Below are 22,523 nucleotides of genomic sequence, written 5' to 3' on the forward strand. Positions count from 1 at the left end.
AAATTAGAAGTTCAATTTTGACAAACCCTCTCTAGAAAATGTTCAAAATGTAGTTCAAATATATTAAAAAATTGATACTTACTTATACTTACACATCCAATTCGAAGTTATCCGTCTTTTTTTTCATTTTATACGCATATAAAAATAACCAAGTGTGTCATAAAAGACGTTTCTGCGTTTTTTCCCTTCCACGATTATTTAAAATTCCATAAGGTCGATCTCGTAGGTAATTTTCAAGATACATATCTCGTAACAAAAATAAACAACAAATTTTACGAAGAAATAAAGTATATAATTTAAAAAAATATTTCACAGGGGGCTCAAAACATAGTACATAAAGAGTTCAAACAATTATATCAAATACAGATATAAATAATGATTAAAAAGAGCATAAGAATGGGACAAAAAAAATCAACATGAATATAATTGAAACCGAATAAAAACGATAACATACATAGTTCTAAATTACAAAAATTTATATACAAATATATGTTCACACAGAATCATAGGTACTACCTATGCTTAGATTTCTTTTTCTTCTTAACTATCCTCGATGATGTTTTCTTATTCTTGTGTTTATGTTTCTTCTTACTACTACGTTTATGTTTAGTATCCGAATCAGACTCACTATCGGAAGATTCGTCCGAATCGGAATCGCTACTATAATTACGACGTTTTTTCGTCTTCTTTCTTTTCTTGGTTTTCTTCTTCTTGTGTTTCTTCCTTTCGACCGACGAATCTGTACTGGAATCTGAAGTTGTTTCGGAGCTAGACTGACGCGTGTGTTCGATGAATTTCTTAATCAACTCTTCGTCGATATTGGGTTTGGTTTCTTTGGTGGGTGGTTCGGATACAGCTAATCTCTTGGGCGGTTTGTCTTCATCTGCGCTTTTAGCTTCGCCTTCTTCTTCGGATTCCGAAGTCAGATCGTAGTCCGGTTCGAAACTGGCTTCGTCCAGCGAAGGTCGTTTTTTCTCTAGCATCGTTTTGACATCGTTGATCGACTCGTCTGTATCTTTAACTTCTGGAACATTATGATCGGTGTTTTCGGCGAACGGTTCTTTACGAGGTAGGTCTTTATCGCGCGAACGTTTTTCTTCGCGATCTTTCTTCGGTCTAATTTCATCGTCGGACGATTTACGTCGTTTTTTCTCTTTCTCTCTAGATTCTTTGGTATCGCGATGTCTCGAAGAATGATGTTTCGACGACTCACCACCGTGACGACTTTCTTTACGTTTCCTATCCCTGTCCCTGTCTTCGGTGTGTTTTTTATCTTCGTGTTTGCTGCGACTACTCTTGCTATCGTCGTGTTTCTCAGATTTATGATGCGAATCGCTTTTCGACGACGATGATTTCACATCTACGACCGATTTCAAAGCTACCGATGGTTTTTTCGGCTCGACCAAGCTACGGATACCGGAATACTTATCGTCGACTTTGGCGCCCAGTCTATCCTTGGCGGAAATACGACCGAATGCCGACGATTTACTTTCGTCTTCTGATTTGCTAACCGGTACGGTTATCTGAAGCGAGTTACCAGACTTTCTAGCTTCTCTGGGGTTCTCCGGTAGGATTGAATCGTCGTTATCTTTACTATAAGCGTCGGGTTTCGGCTCGGTCGACTTGGCTGGTATTTTGGCGGCGTTATGGAATACTCGGTTTTCAGCTCGTTTCAGAATCTCGTTGGTGACTACTTTCTTACTGGTATCGTTGTATTCGTACGACGAATCGGAGATGAGTATTTTCGTATCGTCCGAACTGTCTTCGTCTCGTTCCCATTTCGATAATTCGGGTACCGGTGCCACGCTAAAGTTCGCGGGTCGTTTCTCGAAACCGACGTGTTCTTCGGATATATCGCTGTCCAGCAGCGTGTAACTCTCGATTATATTGCTATCCACTTTTGCTGTATCGTCTATCACGTCGTATAGATCGGTTTCTTTGATATCTAATTCTAAAACTTTATCGTTGATTGGTTCGTCTTCGGGTTGTTTATCTTGTTGTACGTGGGATTTACTTTCAACGACGATCGTTTTATGATCTTCTTCTTTTTTCGTCTTGACTTTCTTCTTTTTCTTTTTATCGCCGTCCGAGTCTTTCTTCTTCTTACGTTTGGATTTATCTTTCTTCTCCTTGTGGTCGTCTTTTTTATCGTCTTCTTTGCGAGATTTCTCTTTCTCCGGAGTCACCTCGAGTTTCGAATCGGAGACGCGATCGTATTCGCTGTGTTTATCGACGCTTACAGCTTTACTGGAACGTTCGGCGCGTGATTTATCTTTATCGGTGCTGTGACCGTGAGATCTGTGTTTCTTCTCGCTGCTACGAACAGGAGACGAGGACGCGTAACGAGATCTGCTATCGTGTCTGCGTTCGCGATCCACTTCCGATCTACTGTCGTGTTTTCGATCGCGATCAACCTCCGATCTGCTATCGTGTTTGCGATCACCACGATCCCGATCTCGGTCCCGATCCCGATCTGTCTCTGATCTGCTCTCGTGTCTTCGATCGCGATCTCGATCTGTTTCTGATCTGCTTTCGTGTCTTCGATCGCGATCCGTCTCTGATCTGCTTTCGTGTCTTCGATCGTGATCAGTTTCCGATCTATTGTCGTGTCTGCTGCGTTCGTGATCCGTTTCCGAGTAGTGGTATTTTTCTCGAGATTTTCTCTGGTAATGATCGTGATCGCGGTCTTTCGAAGACTTCGACCAGTCTTCTTCCAACAATGGTTTAAGATTCGATGACTGGTGATGATACACCGTCTCTGACGTAGGGTAATCCGACGAATGGTATTTATCGCGCCGATACACGTCGTTCGAGTCGTCGTACGATAAATTAGCGTGGTATCCGAGACTAGGTATGGATTCGGATGTGCCCGGCGGAGCTACCTCGGGGTAAGACTGGTATTGGTTATACGGGTCAATTGTGTTCTGATAATAAACGTCTTTACGATTCCTCGAATGGTCGTTAGGATTATTGTAGTATTGCTTCTGGTTCTGGTTATCCACGTAACGTTTATCATCCACGAATCGTTCGTTACCGTATCTGTAAAAAGTAAAACAATACGTTAGAGATGGTCGAATGGTTGAAATTGAAAATCCGCGCGGGGTGTTTTTAGAAACACCGATTCGAAACCGTACCTGTCGTATTTTCCATAGTCGTAATTTTGATTCGAGTTGTTCGAGTATCGACCGCCTCCTCTGTGGAAGCGTTGGCCTCGTCCACCTCGTCTATTATAAGATCCACCTCGGTATTCGTTAGATTCGTGATAAGGTGCAGCAGGAACGAATGGCGAACCGTCTTTATTATAATTCGAGTGGGACGGAGGATACCTGTAATTTGAAATATTATGTCATTTAATAAAATTCCGATAGTTTGAAGAACAATTTGAAATCTCGTCAGAATATAAGCTTTTCGAAATTCGAATACGTCAACTGGCAAAAAAAAAACAGTGGAAATAGAAGTTGACTAGCATTTTTGATGTTTAAAAAATTGAGTTGGCATTTAGATTTTCACAATTGCACTTCGGGGTGGGGGGGGGTGAGATACTTAAAGTTTTCATAATCTCAAAAAGGTGTCAAGTGACCAATCAAAATGAGTAGAAATTTCGCGAGGAATCCGAATATTCTATCGAAAATGTCTTTTAGATTTTTCAGAGGAATTTTCAGTCTGAAAATTGTGTCTTGGTTTTTGGAATTTTTGAAAAACACAGTGTAAGCGACCTATTTTGACGAAAATTTCTTTTGACAATTTTTGAAGAATTTTGAGCTCAAAATTGGGTCATTATTTCTGGAATAAGTTTTTGGTTGAAATTTCGAGAAAAATGCAAATATTTTGAAGAATTTTGAATGAGGTTTTTGAAAAAGACAATATGTAAGCACTAAGCAACTTATTAGCATGGGGTTGACATTTAGCGAGAAATTCGATTCGAAATAAAATGTAGAATTTTAGTCCAGAATTGGGTTATGATTTGTAGGATTTAAAAAAAACCAATTCAATCAATCAAAATGGGTGAAATTTTGATCGAAATTCAAACATTCCGATAAAAATATTTTTAGAGCAATTTTTGAAAAATATTGAGCTAGAATTCGATCATGATTTTTGTGATTTTTGAAAAAATTCAATGTAACCCATCAAAATGAAGTGAAATTTTTCAAAAAATTAAAATATTTTAGCAAAAATGTCTTTTTTGCATTTTTGAAGAATTTAAAACTCAAAATGAAGACACGATTTTTGGGATTTTTGAAAAAAAGTAGCACGTCGAAATGAGTAGAAATGTTTCGAAAAATTTAAATATTTTAGCGAAAATGTCTTTTCAGCATTTTTGAAGAATTTGAAGCCCAAAATAAAGAGATCGTAATTTTTGGGAGTGAAAAAATCAAATATTTTTTCAAAAATGTCTTTTCAGAATTTTAGGAGAATTTAAAGCTCAAAATGAGGACATGATTTTTGGGATTTAAAAAAAAGTAGCACGTCAAAATGGGTTGAAATTTTTCAAAAAATTCAAATATTTTAGCGAAAATGTCTTTTTTGAATTTAAAGCTCAAAATGAAGAATGATTTTTGGGATTTTTGAAAAAAGTAGCACGTCAAAATGGGTTGAAATTTTTCAAAAAATTCAAATATTTTAGCGAAAATGTCTTTTTAGCATTTTTGAAGAATTTAAAGCCCAAAATGAGGTCATGATTTTTGGAATTTTTGAAAGAATTTTGAGTTCATTAGGACTATTGAAAATGATACTAGGTAATGTAATTCAAACATTCGGACAAAAATATTTTTTGAGCATTTCTGAAAGCTAATTAAGCTCAAAATCGGGTCATGATTTCTGAGTTTTTTGAAAAATTACAACCTATCAAAATGGGTGAAATTTTGATAGAAATTCAAACATTTGAATGAGAATGTATTTTGAACAATTTATGGGAAATATTGAGCCAGAAATAGGTCACGATTTTTGTGATTTTTGAAAAAATTCAACGCAACCTATCAAATCAAAATGAAGTGAAATTTAGCAAAAAAGTCGAATATTTTCTCAAAAATGTCTTTTCAGAATTTTTGGAGAATTCAAAGCCCAAAATAATGAGGTTATGATTTTTGGGATTCTCAAAAAAAAAAAGTAGTACATCGAAATGAGTTGAAATTTTTTGAAAAATTCGAATATTCCGAGGAAAATGTTTTTTTTTTTTTTTTAAATATTTTTGAAGAATTTTGAGCTCATTCGGACAATTGAAAATAATGGTAATTTACATATATATTTGAACCAAAATATTTTATGAGAATTTCTGAAGGTTAATTAAGTTCAAAACCGAGTCATGATTTTTGAGATTTTTGAAAAAATTCAACGCAACCTATCTAAATGAAGTGAAATATGTTGCGAAAAAATCGAATATTTTCTCAAACATGTCTTTTCATAAAATAACGAGATCATAATTTTTGGGATTTTCAAAAAAAGTAGCGCGTCGAAATGAGTTGGAAATTTTTCAAAAAATTCAAATATTCCGAAGAAAATGTTTTTTTTTTATTTTTTTAAAAATATTTTTGAAGAGTTTTGAGCTCATTAGGACAATTAAAAATAGTGGTAATTCACACATTTGAACCAAAATATTTGTTGAGCATTTCTAAAGGTTAATTAAGTTCGAATTCGGATCATGATTTTTGAGATTTTTGAAAAATTTCATTATTATAGCCTATCAAAATGGACAAATTTTTGATAGAAATTCAAACACTTGAATGAGAATGATTTTCAAGCAATTTTAGATGAAAAGTATTGAGCCAGAATTAGGTCGTGCTTTTTGAAAAAATTCGATGCAACCCATCAAATTGGGATGAAATTTTGCGAGAAATTCGAATATTTTCTCAGAAGTATCTTTTTGAACATTTTCAAGTCCAAAATAGATTTTTGGGATTTTCGAAAAAGTGGCAGGTCAGAGCGGTTTAAATTTTTTTGAGAAATTCAAATATTTCGACAAAAATGCCTCTTCAATCATTTTAGAAGAATTTATAGCTTTGAATTGAGTCACAATTTTTTGGCATTAATCAAAAAAAGTGTCGAATGATGATCAATAAACTTGGGGTAAAATTTTGACAGAAAATCAGTAATTTCAATTAAAACTTTTTTGAGCACTTTTGAAGGGTTTTGAGCACAACCAACCTTGTCATGGTTTTCAAGGTTTTTAATACAAAAAATAGTGCCATGCAACTCATCAAATTTGGCTAATTTTCAAGAAAAAATCAAAAATATTTATCAAAATCATTTCTTAAAAGAATAATTGAAAAATTGCAGCCTTTAAATTTGGTTGATTTTTAGAAACTATCGAAGAAGGGATATACTTGTGACTGTTTAAACAATATATTAAAAAAAAAATAAATAAAAAAAAAACAAAAAAAGTGTATCAAAATAGGTTGAAATTATAAGAAAGAATCGATAATTTAAAATGCTTTAGAAATTATTAGAATCTTATTTAAAAAATAAGTGAAACATTTCCAAAAGAAAACAAGTTGTAAGACTCTTCAAAACTGCCTAAAAAAGTTTAGATAACGTGTTTGATTTTTTACCACAATTTTGATTCATCATGAAAATTCTTTTAAAATGTTCAAAATACGTATTTTTTGGTAGGAATAATATTGAACTTCTTGCAAAAAAACAACTCATTTTGATAGGCCGCATGACCCCTTTTTCAAAAATTCCAAAAATCATGACCCAATTTTGGTCTTGAAATTCGTCTTCAAAAATTGCTCAAACATTTTTTCGTCTAAATATTTGAATTTTTCGTAAAATTTGCACCCATTTTGATAGGTCACGTCACACTTTCCCAAATCATGACTCAATATTTTGAGCTTAAAATTCTTTTAAAATGTTGAAAAATAATTCTACTCTTTTTCATCCTTTACATGACACCATTTTCAAAAATCTCTGAAATCATGATTTAATTTTGGACTCAAAATTCTCCATAAAAAATTTGGGGCTTGAGCCATTCAGAAAACGAGTAGGGTTGTAGCTCCACTCCATTATTGTGTGACTGTGAAAATCTAAAATCTGCATTTTCTGACATTTCACACCCATATTTGCCCACCAAAAGCCAAATTAATTTTTTGGGTCGCGAAAATATGCACAAATCAACAAAACACTTCATGCCAGTTGGACTGTAGACTCATAAACATTCGTAATATTCACCTGGAACTACTCGTAAGCTGTCGAGGACTCTTGCTGCGTTGGACACGATGCGACGACGTACGATTTGGACTAAAGTATTGCCTACTTCTAGGACTAACTGATCTCGAGTACGATCTACCTCTGGAGTATGACCTACTGTAAAATTTGCAAGAAAAAAAAACACGTAAATAATACATCATAAAATAACTAGGTACAATATAAATTTATACATTTAATGATTCAAAATCACATTAATCTTACCGACTACTAATAGACCGGCTACGAGTCCTAGTTCTTCTCCTTTTCCTCGATTTGTTAATACTTTTCGATCTACTCCTCGACCTGGATCTAGATCTGCTGCGATTCATCCTGAGCGATTTTTTCAGACTAGACGAACGACTACGTTTTTTCATACCCTGAGGCGACAACGACACGCTTCTCTTCTTTTTCGAGGCATGCATCGGTGAAATACTATCCGAACGTTGCATAGGGCTACGAGAACGAGATCTCAAACGTTGCCTGCTGCGACTCTTGGATCTACTCCTGTTCCCTCCGATCGGTGATCTGAATTCTGATTCATTACGCATCGACGGCGGAGTTTTCGAGCTGGAACGTTTCTTCATCGGGGATCGCGATCTAGACCGAGATCTAGATATCGAACGAGATTTACCCCGAGAATGAGATCGGCTTCTCGAACGTCTGGGTCGATTACGCCTCTTTCTATCTTGTTCGCGTAAAAGTCTCTCGAACGCTTCCAAAGGATCGTCGACGATATTTCTATTGTTATTGTTGTTGCTGTTGTTTCTGTAAAATTACGAGAGAACATGTAAATAGATATGGCGATATTATTGTAGTTTATGAGGACGATAAAAATGAAAAAAATTATAAGAGTACAGAAATGAAAAGGGAGAAAAATCAAAGGTGAGCTTACCGGTCTCGGTATCCATCATTGTGCTGCATTCGCATTCCTCCTCTGTTTGGACCAGATCGGAAACTTCGGTCATCTGAAACATAACCGAGAATATTAATTACATATTGAGATTATCAACTATAAAATTGGACTTTGTAAATTTATTTTTGAAATTTCAAAATCAGTATAAAGAGGGCAAAAGAAAGCTATCTATTAAAAAATTGAAAAAATCCATTTTTAAAATTTTTCATTTTTAAACTATAGTTTTTTTATTGATACAAAACAAATGAAAGTGTGGAATAATTCTCGAAATATGGTCTCAGCATCGTCAGGAAGAGGAAAGGAACCCTTCAGACCAGTTGAGCGACACTGGCAACGACGAGACTTGCAGAAAATTTATGGATTTGGAAGCGTTGACATTTACATAGAAATTAACTGGGACGCTGTTGAACATTAACTGAATTCAACTCAAGTATATGATATCATTTTGGTTCAGAACTATTCCAATTTTATCTTATTTTCATTTGAACTCGAATTTATGCCAAACATTTCCACGTCAAGTACTTACTTTAATTTTTTCAAATCTAGGCTTAATTTCTATTTTAGATTATTTTTATTGATCTTTTTTTCAACTTGATATGATTTTAATTTATTCTGAGTTCAATTTCATCCCTAATTTAATTTCATTCTAGTTTCATTTTGTTTCGATTCAATTTACTTAATTTAATTCACATTGAATTTCATTTCAATTCAATTTAGGTTATTTTTTTCAATTTAATGTTGCTTCAATTTATTTTAATTAATTTGCATCTTATCATTATTCCAGTTTGATTCATTTTTTTTTTAAAATGACTCATTCCAGTTCTAATTTTAGGGCTCGTACTCATCCCCCCTCCCCCCAAAAAGGCTACTTTGGTAACCAAATAAGTCTGAAAAATGACCACAAAGTAACCAAAAAAATTATAAAATGAGTGCAAAACATTTGAAAGCAGAAAAAAATCACTGAAAAAACTTTTTGAGCAAAATTGTAAACAAAAAAGTACGAAACAAACCATCCCAATTAAAATCTGATGATGAAACGCAATCGGAATTTTGGCGATTTTAGCAAAAAGCAGGACTTATGATTTTATCCAAATGTTATTAAGCTTTTAATTTTATTTTCATTTTCATATATGATTTGATTACATTTATTTTGATTTGATTTGATTTCAATTCAACTCAAGTTATTTTTTTTTCAAAATTATGTATTTTCAAAATTTAATGTTGTTTCAATTTATTTTAATTCATTTCCATCTTATCACCTTATCTTTATTCTATTTTGATTAATTTTTTTTCAAAAATGACTCATTCCAATTTCCAGTTTTGATTTTAGGTCTCGTGCTCATCCCCTCTCCCCCCCCCCCCCAATCCAAAAAAAATGTTACTGTGGTAACCAAACAAGTCTGAAAAATTATCAAAAAGTAACCAAAAACTTATAAAATGAGTGCAAAACATTTTCAATCACAAAAAAATCACCAAAAAAAAAAACAAAAAAACTTTTGATCAATTTTGGCGATTTTTGCAAAAAAAAAGAACTTTTGAGTTTCGACAAATATTAGCGAAAAAATGATTCATTTTTACTATTTTTGCCCAAAAAGTGAGACTAAGTAAGTATTTTGCAACTTTTTGAAAAAAAACTGATTTTTTGAAAATATTTTGGTGAAGTTATTAAAATCAAATTTTTTGGAATTTTTCGCAGAAAATTGAAATTTTTTAGAAAATTCTTAGTAAAAAATGAGACTTTATGATAGTTGTGATAAATGGTGAGACTTTTTGCTATTTTTGGCTGAATGTGAAACTATGACAAATTTAGTAAAAGGTGAGGATTTTTAGCAAGTTTTGGCAAAAAAGTAAGACATTAGCAATTTAAGGAAGAAAATGGAAATTTTTGCAATTTCGAGTAAATAGCGAGACTATTTAGAAACTTTGATAAAAAACGAGAATTTTACAATTTTTCTGCGAAAAGCAAGACTTTTTGGGAATTATTGGCAAAAAATAGATGTTTTTTCGTAACTTTTACCTATTGAAATAGCTTGGTAAAATAATGATTTTTTTGGAATTTTTCGCCAAAAAGACGACAATAATTTCAAGCAATAATGTACCTACATATTTGACAAAAAACACGACTTTTTGGAAAATTTGACCAAAAGCGAGACTCTCTTGGCAGAAAGCGAAACTTGGACATTGAAAAAGAGATCGCGTTTGAAAAAAATTATATTCAAAAAGACAAGAAAATACGTGTTTTCAGCTCCCACATTAAAAACAAAACTTCCTCCACTCTGAACGATGCGACAAAAATCTCCCCAATCGTTGCGTCGTCGTATAATTTGATACTTCAACTTTTTTGAGGTAAAACCCATATTTTTGGTACGAAAACTAGCTTACTTTCCACCCATACAAATTTCTTAGCTCGATTTCATAATACATAACGTGATCATTTCATTATACTTACTCATTTGAGGATTATACATATTCTGGCCCGGATAATGATACATCCTGACGTTGCCTTGATTGCCCATATGTTGCGGAGGCATTCCCATCGGATTGACACCCGGAGGAGGTCCGTAATTCGACATCATAGGAGGTACTCCAGGAGCTAAAAAATTATACCACGAGTTACAACAACAACAGTCAAACATGGCTGGCGCATTCGTAGGCATAAAGGCCAACTCACGATAAGAAGGTGCTCCTATAGCAGGGATATTCTGTTGATTATAGCCACCCGGTCCCGGAGCCGAATTCGGTGGACCACCTAAACGATTACGATCCTGTATAGCTGGAGGAGGCCCATGAGGTATACGTGGAGGCGACGATTTATCTACATTTCTCGCACTTTCTTGCTTAATACCGTTACTGCAACATAAAAAAAAAAATACATAGAATGATTTTCAAAGATGACTAATCTTCAATATTTTAAAAAAAGCCTGAAATTTCTCACTCACTTGATCAAACCACGTTGGTTGTCAACACCGCCATCGCCGCTGCTGCTTTCGTTCGCTAAATGCGATGGTCTGCCCATCGGAGGCCTGCGCTCTACGTGAATAGTAGGCATCTTATTCTGCGTACCGTTGGTTGGTAAACGCATAGGACGATGTAGCATCGACTGCGACGAAGGCTGTACCGAAGATCCCAGTACAGCGATAGCACTTCCCATCTCCTTCTGTGGCTCAATTTCATCTTTGGGTACTACTCCTACTTCGTTCGGTATGGTTGCAATGATTTCTACGTCGTCGTTTTCTAAATTAAATAAAAAGAAAAAAAAAACAATATTAATACTCCATATAGTTAGAATTTTTCCCCCAATTTTAAAGGTATACGAAGACCCCCATTTTCTTAAGATAATCGCGTGCTTCTTCGTTGTCAGCGATGACAGGTTAGCTCAAAGAATACCTTGTTTTTTGAAGACTGTTCAGCGACGTCCATTCGCGTTTACAAATCGACTAAAACAAATTACCATAGGGTAGTATATATATAAAAAAAAAATATTACTAAGCCTCATTCTTAGCATTTTGTCACTCTGATCATTATTTTAGCAATACAGAATAAGGGAGTCAGCGAGCATTACAATCGCTGTAGCGTACGTAATTTGGGACTTTAATCGATCAGTGATGGTCAATTAAAATTCCATCAATTAGAAGGACTTCAGTTCGACACCCAATGAGGATTTGTAAAACGAACTGAATAGAAAATCGACTAACGATTCTGAAAGCAAAATACACAAAATCAGAACAATATTTTAAATTCAAAATAGGTACTCGCAAACAATCCGGTATAAAGGATTGAAATTTACCTTGAACTTGAATATACATATAAGGCCTAGCATATTTTTTGCTTATTTCAAATGGCTATGTTTCCACACACTATAACCATTTACTCATCGCAAAACATTATTGTGTAAGGGGGGGGGGTTATATTTGAATGACAATTTTGATCGATGAGTTCCCTCTGCGTAAGAAGATTCATTCTTTTGAGAATCTATCTGAAAACAGTGTAGTTCACGGGATGTTCGGGGGAAAGGGAGGGGGGTACTCTCAAACTAGATTGCTTTGGCAATTCTCTGTTTCCACTTTTTTGTTTTTCTCCCCTTCTTTTCATCATAAAGAATCAAATTTTCAAAAATACATATCTCCTTTCAACTACACATCATTTGCACATCATGAGAACACCCCCCTCCCCTCCCCTCCCCCCAAAAATATTGACCAAAAAACTCACGAGTACTTAAAACTTGAAATCCTCCATTCAATTGATTTTTTAACGAGTCAATACCCCTTTTCCTCTTCGAATTGTGACTTCAGCGTACAGGAAAACCCACATATTGTATGTTTCAGGCTAGTCTTTATCTTGAAATCTGGCAGTTTCATACTCCCACCTCTGAATTCACTGTATTTTGTGAGAAAAGGATTCTTCTATTATTTGATTTTTTCCCAAGCACAAAAAGTGAAGTAGAGAGTCTCCCTCATTGAGAAAAAAAATCAAAAAATGTGCCTAGTAAAAAAATCTAGATTTAAAATTTTCAAAGAAGGAGTATCGATAAGGCCATTTTTTGACACCAGACAGTTATCGACTGAACCACTCTTAAAATGTTGTAATGAATGCCCCAAATACGAATCCGTGGTTAGTTAACCTAAAATGGCCATTTATGGGCTCCAGGGGTCCCCAAAGTTGCGAATAAAAAATAATTTTTGGAACCACTGAGTATTATTTTCAAAAACTTTTTCAACGTAAAATATCTGTTTGAACCTGTCAAACATTATACGAGGCAATTTTTCCATTTTCGACCCTCGGGAGCAGAAATTGGGGGGTTTTAATTTTAGAAAAATTTTGGAACCACCATTTTGAACCCCGCTAAAAAGCTTTTTACAGTTTATTAGTATCAGAAAGACCTCCATCCTACCAAATTTTGAGCTCAATAAAATTTTGCGCTGGTACTCAAAAATCCAAATTTCCAATTTTTTGTAATTTGGATTTTTTGGGAACCCCTGGATAGCTGAAAACCTGCGATTTGCACCAAACGTAACGTTTTGAGGCATATATTCAATTACCTAGGTGAAAAAGTTTAATTAAGCTCCCTGTATATTCGTAATTTTGAACCCTTTTTTTAAAGCCCCCCACTTTGGGCACCCCTGAAAAATGCAATTATGCATATTTTTTCAAATAAATTAAAGAATTTACATTTGGAACACACTAGCAAGAGCTCGATAATTTTTCACTCGATTTCACCAGTAACTTTCAAAATTGAGCTTTTTTGGGCCAAATTCTGAGATTTTACTCTTCGACAAAAACGTTAAAATCACGTTTTTATGATTTCAACGAAGTCGCAGGTTTCCAACTATCCAGGGGTTCCCAAAAAATCCAAATTACAAAAAATTGGGAACTTGGATTTTTGGGTACCAGCGCTATATTTTATTGAGCTCAAAATTTGGTAGGATGGAGGTCTTTTAGTGATACTAATAATCTGTAAAAAGCTTTTTAGCGGGGTTCAAAGGGGTCGGTTCAAAATTGTGGTTCCAAAATTTTTCAAAAATTAAAACCCCCCCAATTTCTGCCCCCGAGGGTCGAAAATAGAAAAATTGCCTCGTATAATGTTTGACAGATATTTTACGTTGAAAAAGTTTTTGAAAATAATACTCAGTGGTTCCAAAAATTATTTTTTTATTCGCAACTTTGGGGACCCCTGGAGCCCATAAATGGTCATTTTGGGTTAACTAACCACGGATTCGTATTTGGGGCATTCATTACAACATTTTAAGAGTGGTTAAGTCGATAACACTGTCTGGTGCTAAATATGACCTTATCGATACTCCTCCTTTCTGCGACAGAATTCATCTAAATAATTCCCTTTTTCAAGACCCTCTCCCTCCGACACCCCTAACAACGTTGTTTTTCCAGTACAGGGCCCCCAAAGTTGAAATAAAAACAGAAATAACTTTGCCCAGCTTAAAGCAATATAAGCTGTAAGTTTCCTCGTACAATGCACCAAAAGAACCCACTGCAATTTTGATGTCAGAAATTCTCTCACTCAGAAAAAACTCTTCCGAATCTCCGTACTGTCGAGTCCCATAAGCCAGAAAAAATCAACAATTTTCAATTTCTACGCCAGAATTGCTTCATTTCAAGTAACCCTACTTTTAAAGAACCACTTTCCTTGGTCTCCCAAACAACGTTAGTTCTCTTGTATGAAGCTCTCAAATTTGAAAAAATTAAAGAAAATCGAAATGTAATTCAAAAATAAGTGTACAGCTGACATACTTTGATACACAGACACATAGAGGAGTTGAATTGCTCAAGGGACCATTCGAAGGTTTCCTTTGAAAAGACCTAATTTAGAGGAATTTGAATACAGAAATTTGAAATTTTCAATTTTATTCCATTTTTTTCATTGGTGAGGGCTCTGTACAAAGGAATCAAAATTATTTTTGGAATAAGGTGAGTTTATTCTTTAAAAAGAGAGGGGGAGGGGTTGTTTTGAGGAATTCTGACACAGAAATTAAAAACTTTAAAGAATTTTCACTGTAATTTTTCACTTATTTCATTTCTTTTTTCAATTTTGGAGGGATTTGCACAAGAGGACAATCATTGAACAGAGGATTATTCAGAAGAATTCCGACGGATAGATTTCGAATTTCAAAGCAAACAATTTTAATTAGATTTTCTCACGTTTTTCAAATGTGGAGGGGGGAGGGAGGGCTCTACGGACCATTTAATTTCCAGGGAATTTTTTCCTCCTGAAAACACGCAACTTGAGGGGGTGAGGGAAAAAATTTTTCACAAGAGTAAAGATGGTCCCACTTACCCAGATTTAAAAAAAAAAAAGTTCAATAAAATTCAACATCCTTATGACATTCACCTCCCCCTGCCCCTCCCCGAATAAAAAACTGATAGCACTCCTAGAAAATTAATTAAAACTTTGATGGTAGAGCTTTCGATACTTCTTAAAAACGATTTTCTGCATCAAATCAAGTTGACCTTCAAACTTTTACTCAAAATATCTCAAAAACAAATCCAAAAAAGTGCATTGATCTTGATAAAATGGAACATTTCCAACTCTACGATTTAGTTTCTCTTCATTTTCCTAAACGTTTTCTTGGAAAAAACAGGGTACGAAACCCCTGTAACTAAAATTTCAGCTGTCTTAATTGATTTCTCGATTTTTGGAGAATTTTAAAGAAATCCAAAATCGATAATCTTCAGCAATGTATAATTGAAAAAAAAATTGATCAGTAAGAAAGATGAAAATAAATCTTGAAACTAATATCGACTCATTCGGCCCGAATTTCTTCGTCTGGAGCTTCCTGCGGGATTTTCGATATCTTCAGAATTTTTACATTTCTACAAAAGACCTGGAAATGAATTTGGGAAGCCATAAATCGAGTTATGGGTTATTCTCGACCTATTTATCGAGTTTACCTACATTTGAACCAATTTTGAGCACCTCGAGAGCATATTTTTTTTGCCAACATATTCAAATAATGATAAAAAAAACAATCAAGGTGTCCGAAATCAGCTTAAAATAATCTTTTGAATATTCTTAGGTTGAGGATAAACTCATTAAATAGATCGAAAATACACCACAACTTGACTATTAGTTTTCCAAATTAATTTTCAAGTTTTTTTTTTGGAGGAATTCAAAAATTCTGCATAAATCGGAACTCATTTTGGAAGCTCTAGAATGGTTCGAGGGAGTTGATCGATCTTAGGACTAATTTTTTGACATAGTTTTCTTTCAAAAAAATCGTAAATAGCCGAAAACGATTAGTTTTGAGTTTTTAAAAATTTACCAAAAATCAAAAAAACAATTTGAATAGCTGAAATTTTGATGGGGGGGGGGGGAGGAGGTGGAGGTCCAGATTATATCCTTACAAAAATCGCGGTGAAATCCAAATCGGAACCAGACACCACAAAATTCTTCCCCCAAAAATTGATTTTCTGTGATAAGAAATTCCGAATTTATTCAAATTTTTCTGAACCAAAAATTGATTCAAATTTAACTTTTTTTTCAAAAAAATGAATAGTCTGCCCCCGCATGACAAAATCTTGAGAGAAACCAACAAAAAAAAAGTCGAAACCGTTCAAAATATTTACAAGTAAAACACATACAGGATGTCCTGTCTATTGAAAATGCAAATGTACTTGTAGGAACACAGTAATACGTAAGTTTAGCGTTTTCTGACACTGCGAGCAAAATTTTCGAGAAACTGTGTACTTTAAAATAACAAATTTGAATGAAACTTACTATAAAACGCGAATAATCTCATCAACGCACACTGTCGAATCTAAAATTACGTTATTCTCACAATCTCACCCTACATTATCTATTTTCTCAATAAATAACACCATCTTCTCAAAAACCTTCTACTAATGAAGTTCATAATTTCCTAATTTAATGAATAACTGTGCTAACGGCTCACAAAGTGGACCACTTAAAATATAACTATGTACTTTAAACTCACAACACACAATCATTCTAATGGAAAAAAATTCCACCAAACCGAAGTCCTCAATTATCTAAAACTATCCAGTGTGCCTTATCTTATCCTAACACGACGTCTTCAGCATCCATAACGAAGATCCGAGCTATTCTTAGACCTTTAAAGAGTAGGTGAAAAATACCGCTTACAAGAGTACGTAATTAAAAACAAAAACATCACTCGTACTTATCAGTACCATTTATTTCGTAAACAGAAATAAAAGGAGGAAAAAATACGTTTCTTTGGAAAAAAAAAATCATTCAACGAACAACTTAAAAAAATATCACAAAGTTGACAATATTATCACATTAGCGAAGAATCGATTGACAGTGCAACTCTTCAGTCATGAAATAGGTACGTAAATCCGTTTCCCAAATACAATAATTCACATGGAAAAGAATACCATACCAAGTGTCAAAAGAACACATAAAACTTAGAAATCATTTATGGTAATTATTTTTACTCGGAAAAGTTGACTAGATACTAACATTTTTATACTGAAATTAGATGGTACACTACAATTGAACAGGGTGAGGCGAGGGAGGATTCCTTGTCAAAAATACATATAAAACTCCAATGATAATTTAAACAGAAGGGTAGAATTGGAATTTTCTTCAATTAATTCTCTAGTTGAAAAATTTTCAAGAGAAACTAAACACAGGTAAGAACAGAACTTCGATTATTACAAAAAATTTTCATTTTTATTTCTTCTTTATTATTCAGCAACATTTTTTTTTAAATATCCATTTTATTTTAAACCCCCACTCTTCACAAAATGATTTAAAAAAATTCAAGTCTGTCTTCAATAAAAGACTCCAGATATTGCTCACTTAAAAATTTGTAAAGGTCTGGAGATTTTAAAAATTTCAACGATCTTGAAAACGACAAGCAGAAGGCGCCAAGGATCGTTAAATTGTATTTTTAAGGAATTGGAGCATTGATATTGTGGAGGAGGGCAGTGGGGGGAAGTAGAGCATCATGTTTCAACGAAAAAACAAAAAGCTGATCAACGAGCAGAATATACGTAAAATCTCAGAATAGATAGCATTACTTTACTGAACACCCTGTGGCCTGTGTACATTTAAAAAATTTTTAAATCAACATCGAATTAAAAAGCAACCAAATTGGTACATAAAAACAAACTGCAATTACTAAGAAATCAAGAACCATATTCTAGAACAAATCTCAAAAGTTAAGAAACCCCCTAAGGTACTTTAGGTCAATCAAAATTCAAAAATTTACACAGAAAAAATTTCAAGGACATTTTAGAGTCAATATTGAATCTAGAACATAGCCATATAACATTTTAAACCAATAAATAATGCATTAATTTATCCCTCATAATCAGAGCAAACTTCAGGTTGAAATTTGTTTCAACACATCAAAGATGAAAATTGAATTTCAAAGCTTTAAGCTACATAATTAAATGACCGAAACTTTCAATTCACTTATAAATATCAAGGTAAATAGGAAAACGGTCAGGAGGGGGGGGGATTGCATTGGAAAATATTTACTCGCTAATTACAATACATTCAGATGTGTTTTAACAGCCTATTGAAAAAATATTTGATGGTTTTCTTATCAATATTAACATCGATTCGATTATTTCGAGTCCAATTTGCTACCAATTAAATTACAATCACTTAACATACTTCAATTTGATTACATATCGTAGAATTTTTATAATCCGAGTGCAGCTTGACGAACAATATAGACGATCCCGTTAAATTATTCCGCTGGAATTTCGCCAATTATCGAACACGTTCCATTAATTCTCATCTTTCGTGGTCTTTTTTGGGGTTTTAAAATCAGAATTCAATCTCACGTGCGATTGTTATTTCGTTCCAACACAGTTTCAAGTTAAAATAAACATCATATGATGATTCGAAAATAAACACAGACGATTAGTTCCAAATCAACTTGTAACAATAATAATAGCAGCATTAGGAAACATACGAAATGGAAATATGTATAGTTTCTCAACAAATCAATAAAAAAAAATCAAATCGTACGAATACCAATTGAAATATTCTTAATGATACGTAACTTTGATAAATTACAAGACAATTATACACGTAGGTAGATGACAAAATCTGCGATAAGTTCGAGAATATCACACGAATAAGGTGAAAAAAAAAAAAACAAAACGAATATTATACGAATTAAACGTTATAATACTAGGTGCCCAAAAAATATCGCTTCAGAATGTTAGAACGTACGAGGTTTCATTTATTTTTGAAAATGAAAAAAAATAATCTTTTTTAAAACCGATTTCTCAAAAAATCAAATGAAATAAGAGTTTTCAATGAGTGTCTGGGCAAGGAAGAAGAGAATTGAAAAAACAAATGAAAATGCAAAAATTAAATACATTTCAGAAAAATATCAAACTCTGAACTTTAATATTTACGCAATCATTATTCATATGTGAATTTTAAAAAAAAAACCTTGTTTTTGAACGCGGAGGAAATGGGAAGGGAGAGGGATATTTTCCCCAAATTAAAATTTGCAAAATGTTTTGCAACATTAAAAAACGCGATTGAGCGAATATTACGTTAAAAGGAACTTTCTACAGTAGTACGTATTCTAAAATCATTACGACTAGAAAAAATTATCAAACAGAAAAACCAATTTAAAAATAAAAGTCTACAACACTAACACAACTACTTAAACAATAAACTCGTTTTACCAACACAATAATGCACGCAATTTGAACCATTATAATCACACTAAAATACCACAACGTCACATTATTCCAAATTTAACATCGTTTACGTAACATATTTTGAAATATTTATGAACGTATAAATCAGAAAATCATCTAACTCGATAAAGAAAAAAAAAAGGTAAAGGGTTTAAATAATCCCATATAGCAACACATTGGAAAAATAATACACGTTGAAAGAAGAATAATACAAAGACAATATTAATAACACCAATAGAACGAGGGATTATTATAAAATTCATCTCTGAACATATTTCATTTACTTACGATTTCGAGTCTTTCGAAAAAAGAGACTCGAATAAAAATTATATATTCGGTAACACGTAAACATTGATACAATGTATCGAAATACACGACTAGTGACGTATAAAATACATCGAAAAATATCACAGGTGGATTAAAAACGCTCAAGGGGAGAATGCAAAATCATCCGGCAGAAATATAATGGCGAAACTGTACACAGCATCTCTGCGTTATAATACTCTCGAATCGAAGATGGTTAAAACATTTTGAAAAAAATATCAACGATATTAATAGACGTGTCACACATTTGGTAACTAAAAGCAGTAGCAAAATCTCGCCGAATACTTCAATTCAACATATAACCTTCAAATAACTCTTTCCATTTCCGCTCTGAAACTCACTCATCGGTTTATAAATCGCGATCTCACTACTCATTTTTATTCGTTCTCGCTCACTGAGTCTCTACATTACGAAAATCTCTCCGATAAGTCGACTAATATGAACTAGATTTAAGCTTAGTGTAAAATTGTTATCCGGATTCATACCGATAGCTGGAGACTTCGATGGTTCCGGTTGGGATTCGGAATGCTTGACACGTTGGCCACCTCCTTGATAGCCAGTCTTGTTACGGAAATTGTTGACAGCATTTCGCAGAAATCGATTCGGTATCAATGTCTCCGGAGAAATATCTTTTTCATTACAATCTGGACATTGATTTTCTTCACTTTCGATAAGCATGTTACGAATACCTTGGAAAAATAAAATTACATTAATTCGATACTCGATTGTGCGAGAATTCGAGTAAAAAAAGAAAAACATTATACTCACAATCGTCACAGAATGAATCTCCGCAACAAGGCATCATAACTGCATCTGTTAGTAAATCTTGACACAGCGAACATGTCAAATCTTCAGGTATAATAGGTTTAGATTCCTCTTCAGTTTCTTCCGAAGGTATAAACGGTTTCTCTTTTTTACCTTCTTTGTAAGCTTGCCTGTAGGAAAACAAAACGTAAATTACGCGTCCACTTGAAACGCAAGAAAAAACAAACGAACAAAAATGTCAACTTACAAATCGATCGTAGGGACAGCGAATGTACCGGTAGGAGTCATTAGAGCACCAGGAACCGAAGGTCCTTCCACCGGTGTCATAAAACTTTTCGGAATTCCACTACTTTTTTTAAGATCGGGAACAACCTGCACACGAATATCGAAATTAGATTCGATTTACAAACGATAAATACGTAAAAACAATAAGACTAAACGAACAGCATGCTTGCAAAGGTAAGAAAGTAAAACGCATGCGCATCTTCATTGATTTTTTGCTACTTACCGTTATAGGACAGTCTTTAATCCAATGACCAGTATTTTGACATTTGTGACAAACGTATTCCGGCGGAGGATCTCCAAACTGACTACCACCTTTCACTTTCATATAACTGTGAAAATAGTTAACAGATTAGTACGTTTGTTTGAACACTTACGAATTATTATCGACGATGAAATTAAGCTCACTTTGAAGAATCGTAATCCATAGTCGACTGCATCATCATAGCTTGTATCTTATCACCTTCACTAGCATTTAATGCCACCAAATCAGCAGACTACGGTAAGAAATTTATACATTAGAAGACAAGTACTGATAAAAACATGATACGCGAATAAATATTTACAATTACCTTAAAAACAACATTTCCAGCATTCTCTTGTAATAAATCGGACGATAGAACTCCCTAAGAAGAAAAATATAAATAAATACCTCGTCGATAGCGACACTACTCGAGTAATGAAAATTAAACTTACAATTTTAGAACCGGCTTGTTCTCCACCATCCCTAAAATAACAAACATAATACAAAAAATATTAGTTTACAGCAGAAAAAAATCGACAACACGTTGAAATAGATGAAAAAAAACTAACCAGGTTTTCTTCTGCGAGCCAGCGATAGGAACACGAACCACAATCAACGATGAATTTTTAGGAATCAGAGAATTTTCTTCCGAATAAACTATAAAACAAAGAAAATTATTACAATCTGAGTATAAAAGTGATAGAACGCGAATTCGCGACATTTACCTTCATTAGTTTCAGCATTAGTAACTTGTAAATCGAAATTGGTATTTTTGCTGAACTGCTTCTGACTAATCACAGCTTTTTTGAAGTCTTGCAAAGATATATGAAGATCGTCGAATTGAATAGTATCGGGAACCAACGCCGATTTAAATTTGTAATACACCGACATGATGTGACGCTAAATTATTACCAGTCCAGTGGATAACACGCCATTTCTTCTTGATGCTTCGTAATCTGTGAAATGATAACATTGTGTTGAGTGGAAATTTCATCGTAAATAGTCAATTTGACCACGCATGAAGGGAAGTTATCATGACAAGTCTATTACTGAGAAAAACCAATCATACGGTAAAAAAACTTACTTGAAGTTACTTCGTTGATTCAATTTCAACCAATTTCAGAATTGTAAAAACAATATCAATGATTGTTTTATCCACGAGTCGTTTAGAATTGAACAAATATTATCATCAGAAATTCGCTCTAAATTGAAACGCAACGATCATACGATTGAGTTAGTTTCTACAATGAAACTACGCAAAACAAAACTACCGTTACAAATGGATGAATAATTGAATAATCGTTTTATTAAATATGAAAATATTCCATTATTTTAGCAGACGAAGAACACATGGAACACACTCAAAAGAACGAAATAATGAAAACTTATGAAAGAAATGAAAGAATGAAAATGAAAACAAGCGGTGCGTGCAACGACGGAGGGGAAGAAATCAAAATGGCTGCCGCAACGTTGACAACGACTAGCTATGTTGCCAAACGTATGCATCTGATTTCAGCGCGCCACGCAAGAATTTTATTTCATTTTTTTAAATATATAAATTGAATTATTTACAAAATTGAACCTAAAATTATCAATAAAAGTACAAATTTTGAATTATTCGTTATAAAATAATGAACTATCAATTTT

At 33.7% G+C, this 22,523-nt stretch overlaps 1 protein-coding gene across 1 annotated transcript; it reads right to left on the minus strand.

The window, feature by feature from the left end:
• Positions 1-270: 270 nt before the first annotated feature.
• Positions 271-22,328, minus strand: snama (something that sticks like glue). Its single transcript, XM_065359522.1, has 18 exons — positions 21,961-22,328; positions 21,602-21,832; positions 21,446-21,533; positions 21,329-21,359; positions 21,205-21,258; positions 21,041-21,129; positions 20,859-20,964; positions 20,598-20,722; positions 20,354-20,520; positions 20,071-20,274; positions 11,035-11,329; positions 10,767-10,945; positions 10,545-10,688; positions 8,075-8,147; positions 7,405-7,947; positions 7,165-7,299; positions 3,135-3,326; positions 271-3,039 (listed from the first exon to the last, which is right to left on the minus strand). The coding sequence occupies exons 2-18, from the start codon at positions 21,765-21,767 to the stop codon at positions 513-515; spliced, it is 5,118 nt and encodes a 1,705-aa protein (XP_065215594.1). The 5' UTR covers positions 21,768-21,832; positions 21,961-22,328; the 3' UTR covers positions 271-512.
• Between the last annotated feature and the right edge of the window lie 195 nt (positions 22,329-22,523).

The sequence above is a fragment of the Planococcus citri genome, chromosome 3 (genome assembly GCF_950023065.1).
Source record: "Planococcus citri chromosome 3, ihPlaCitr1.1, whole genome shotgun sequence".
Classification (NCBI taxonomy): domain Eukaryota; kingdom Metazoa; phylum Arthropoda; class Insecta; order Hemiptera; family Pseudococcidae; genus Planococcus; species Planococcus citri.

Coding starts and splice junctions, on each gene's coding strand:
- snama (XM_065359522.1), bottom strand. CDS start 21,767: ATGTCGGTGTATTACAAATTTAAATCGGCGTTGGTTCCCGATACTATT. Junction 21,360..21,445: donor GGCTCGCAGAAGAAAACCTG/GTTAGTTTTTTT, acceptor TTGTTATTTTAG/GGATGGTGGAGAACAAGCCG. Junction 3,327..7,164: donor CAGCTTACGAGTAGTTCCAG/GTGAATATTACG, acceptor TTCAAATTACAG/GTATCCTCCGTCCCACTCGA.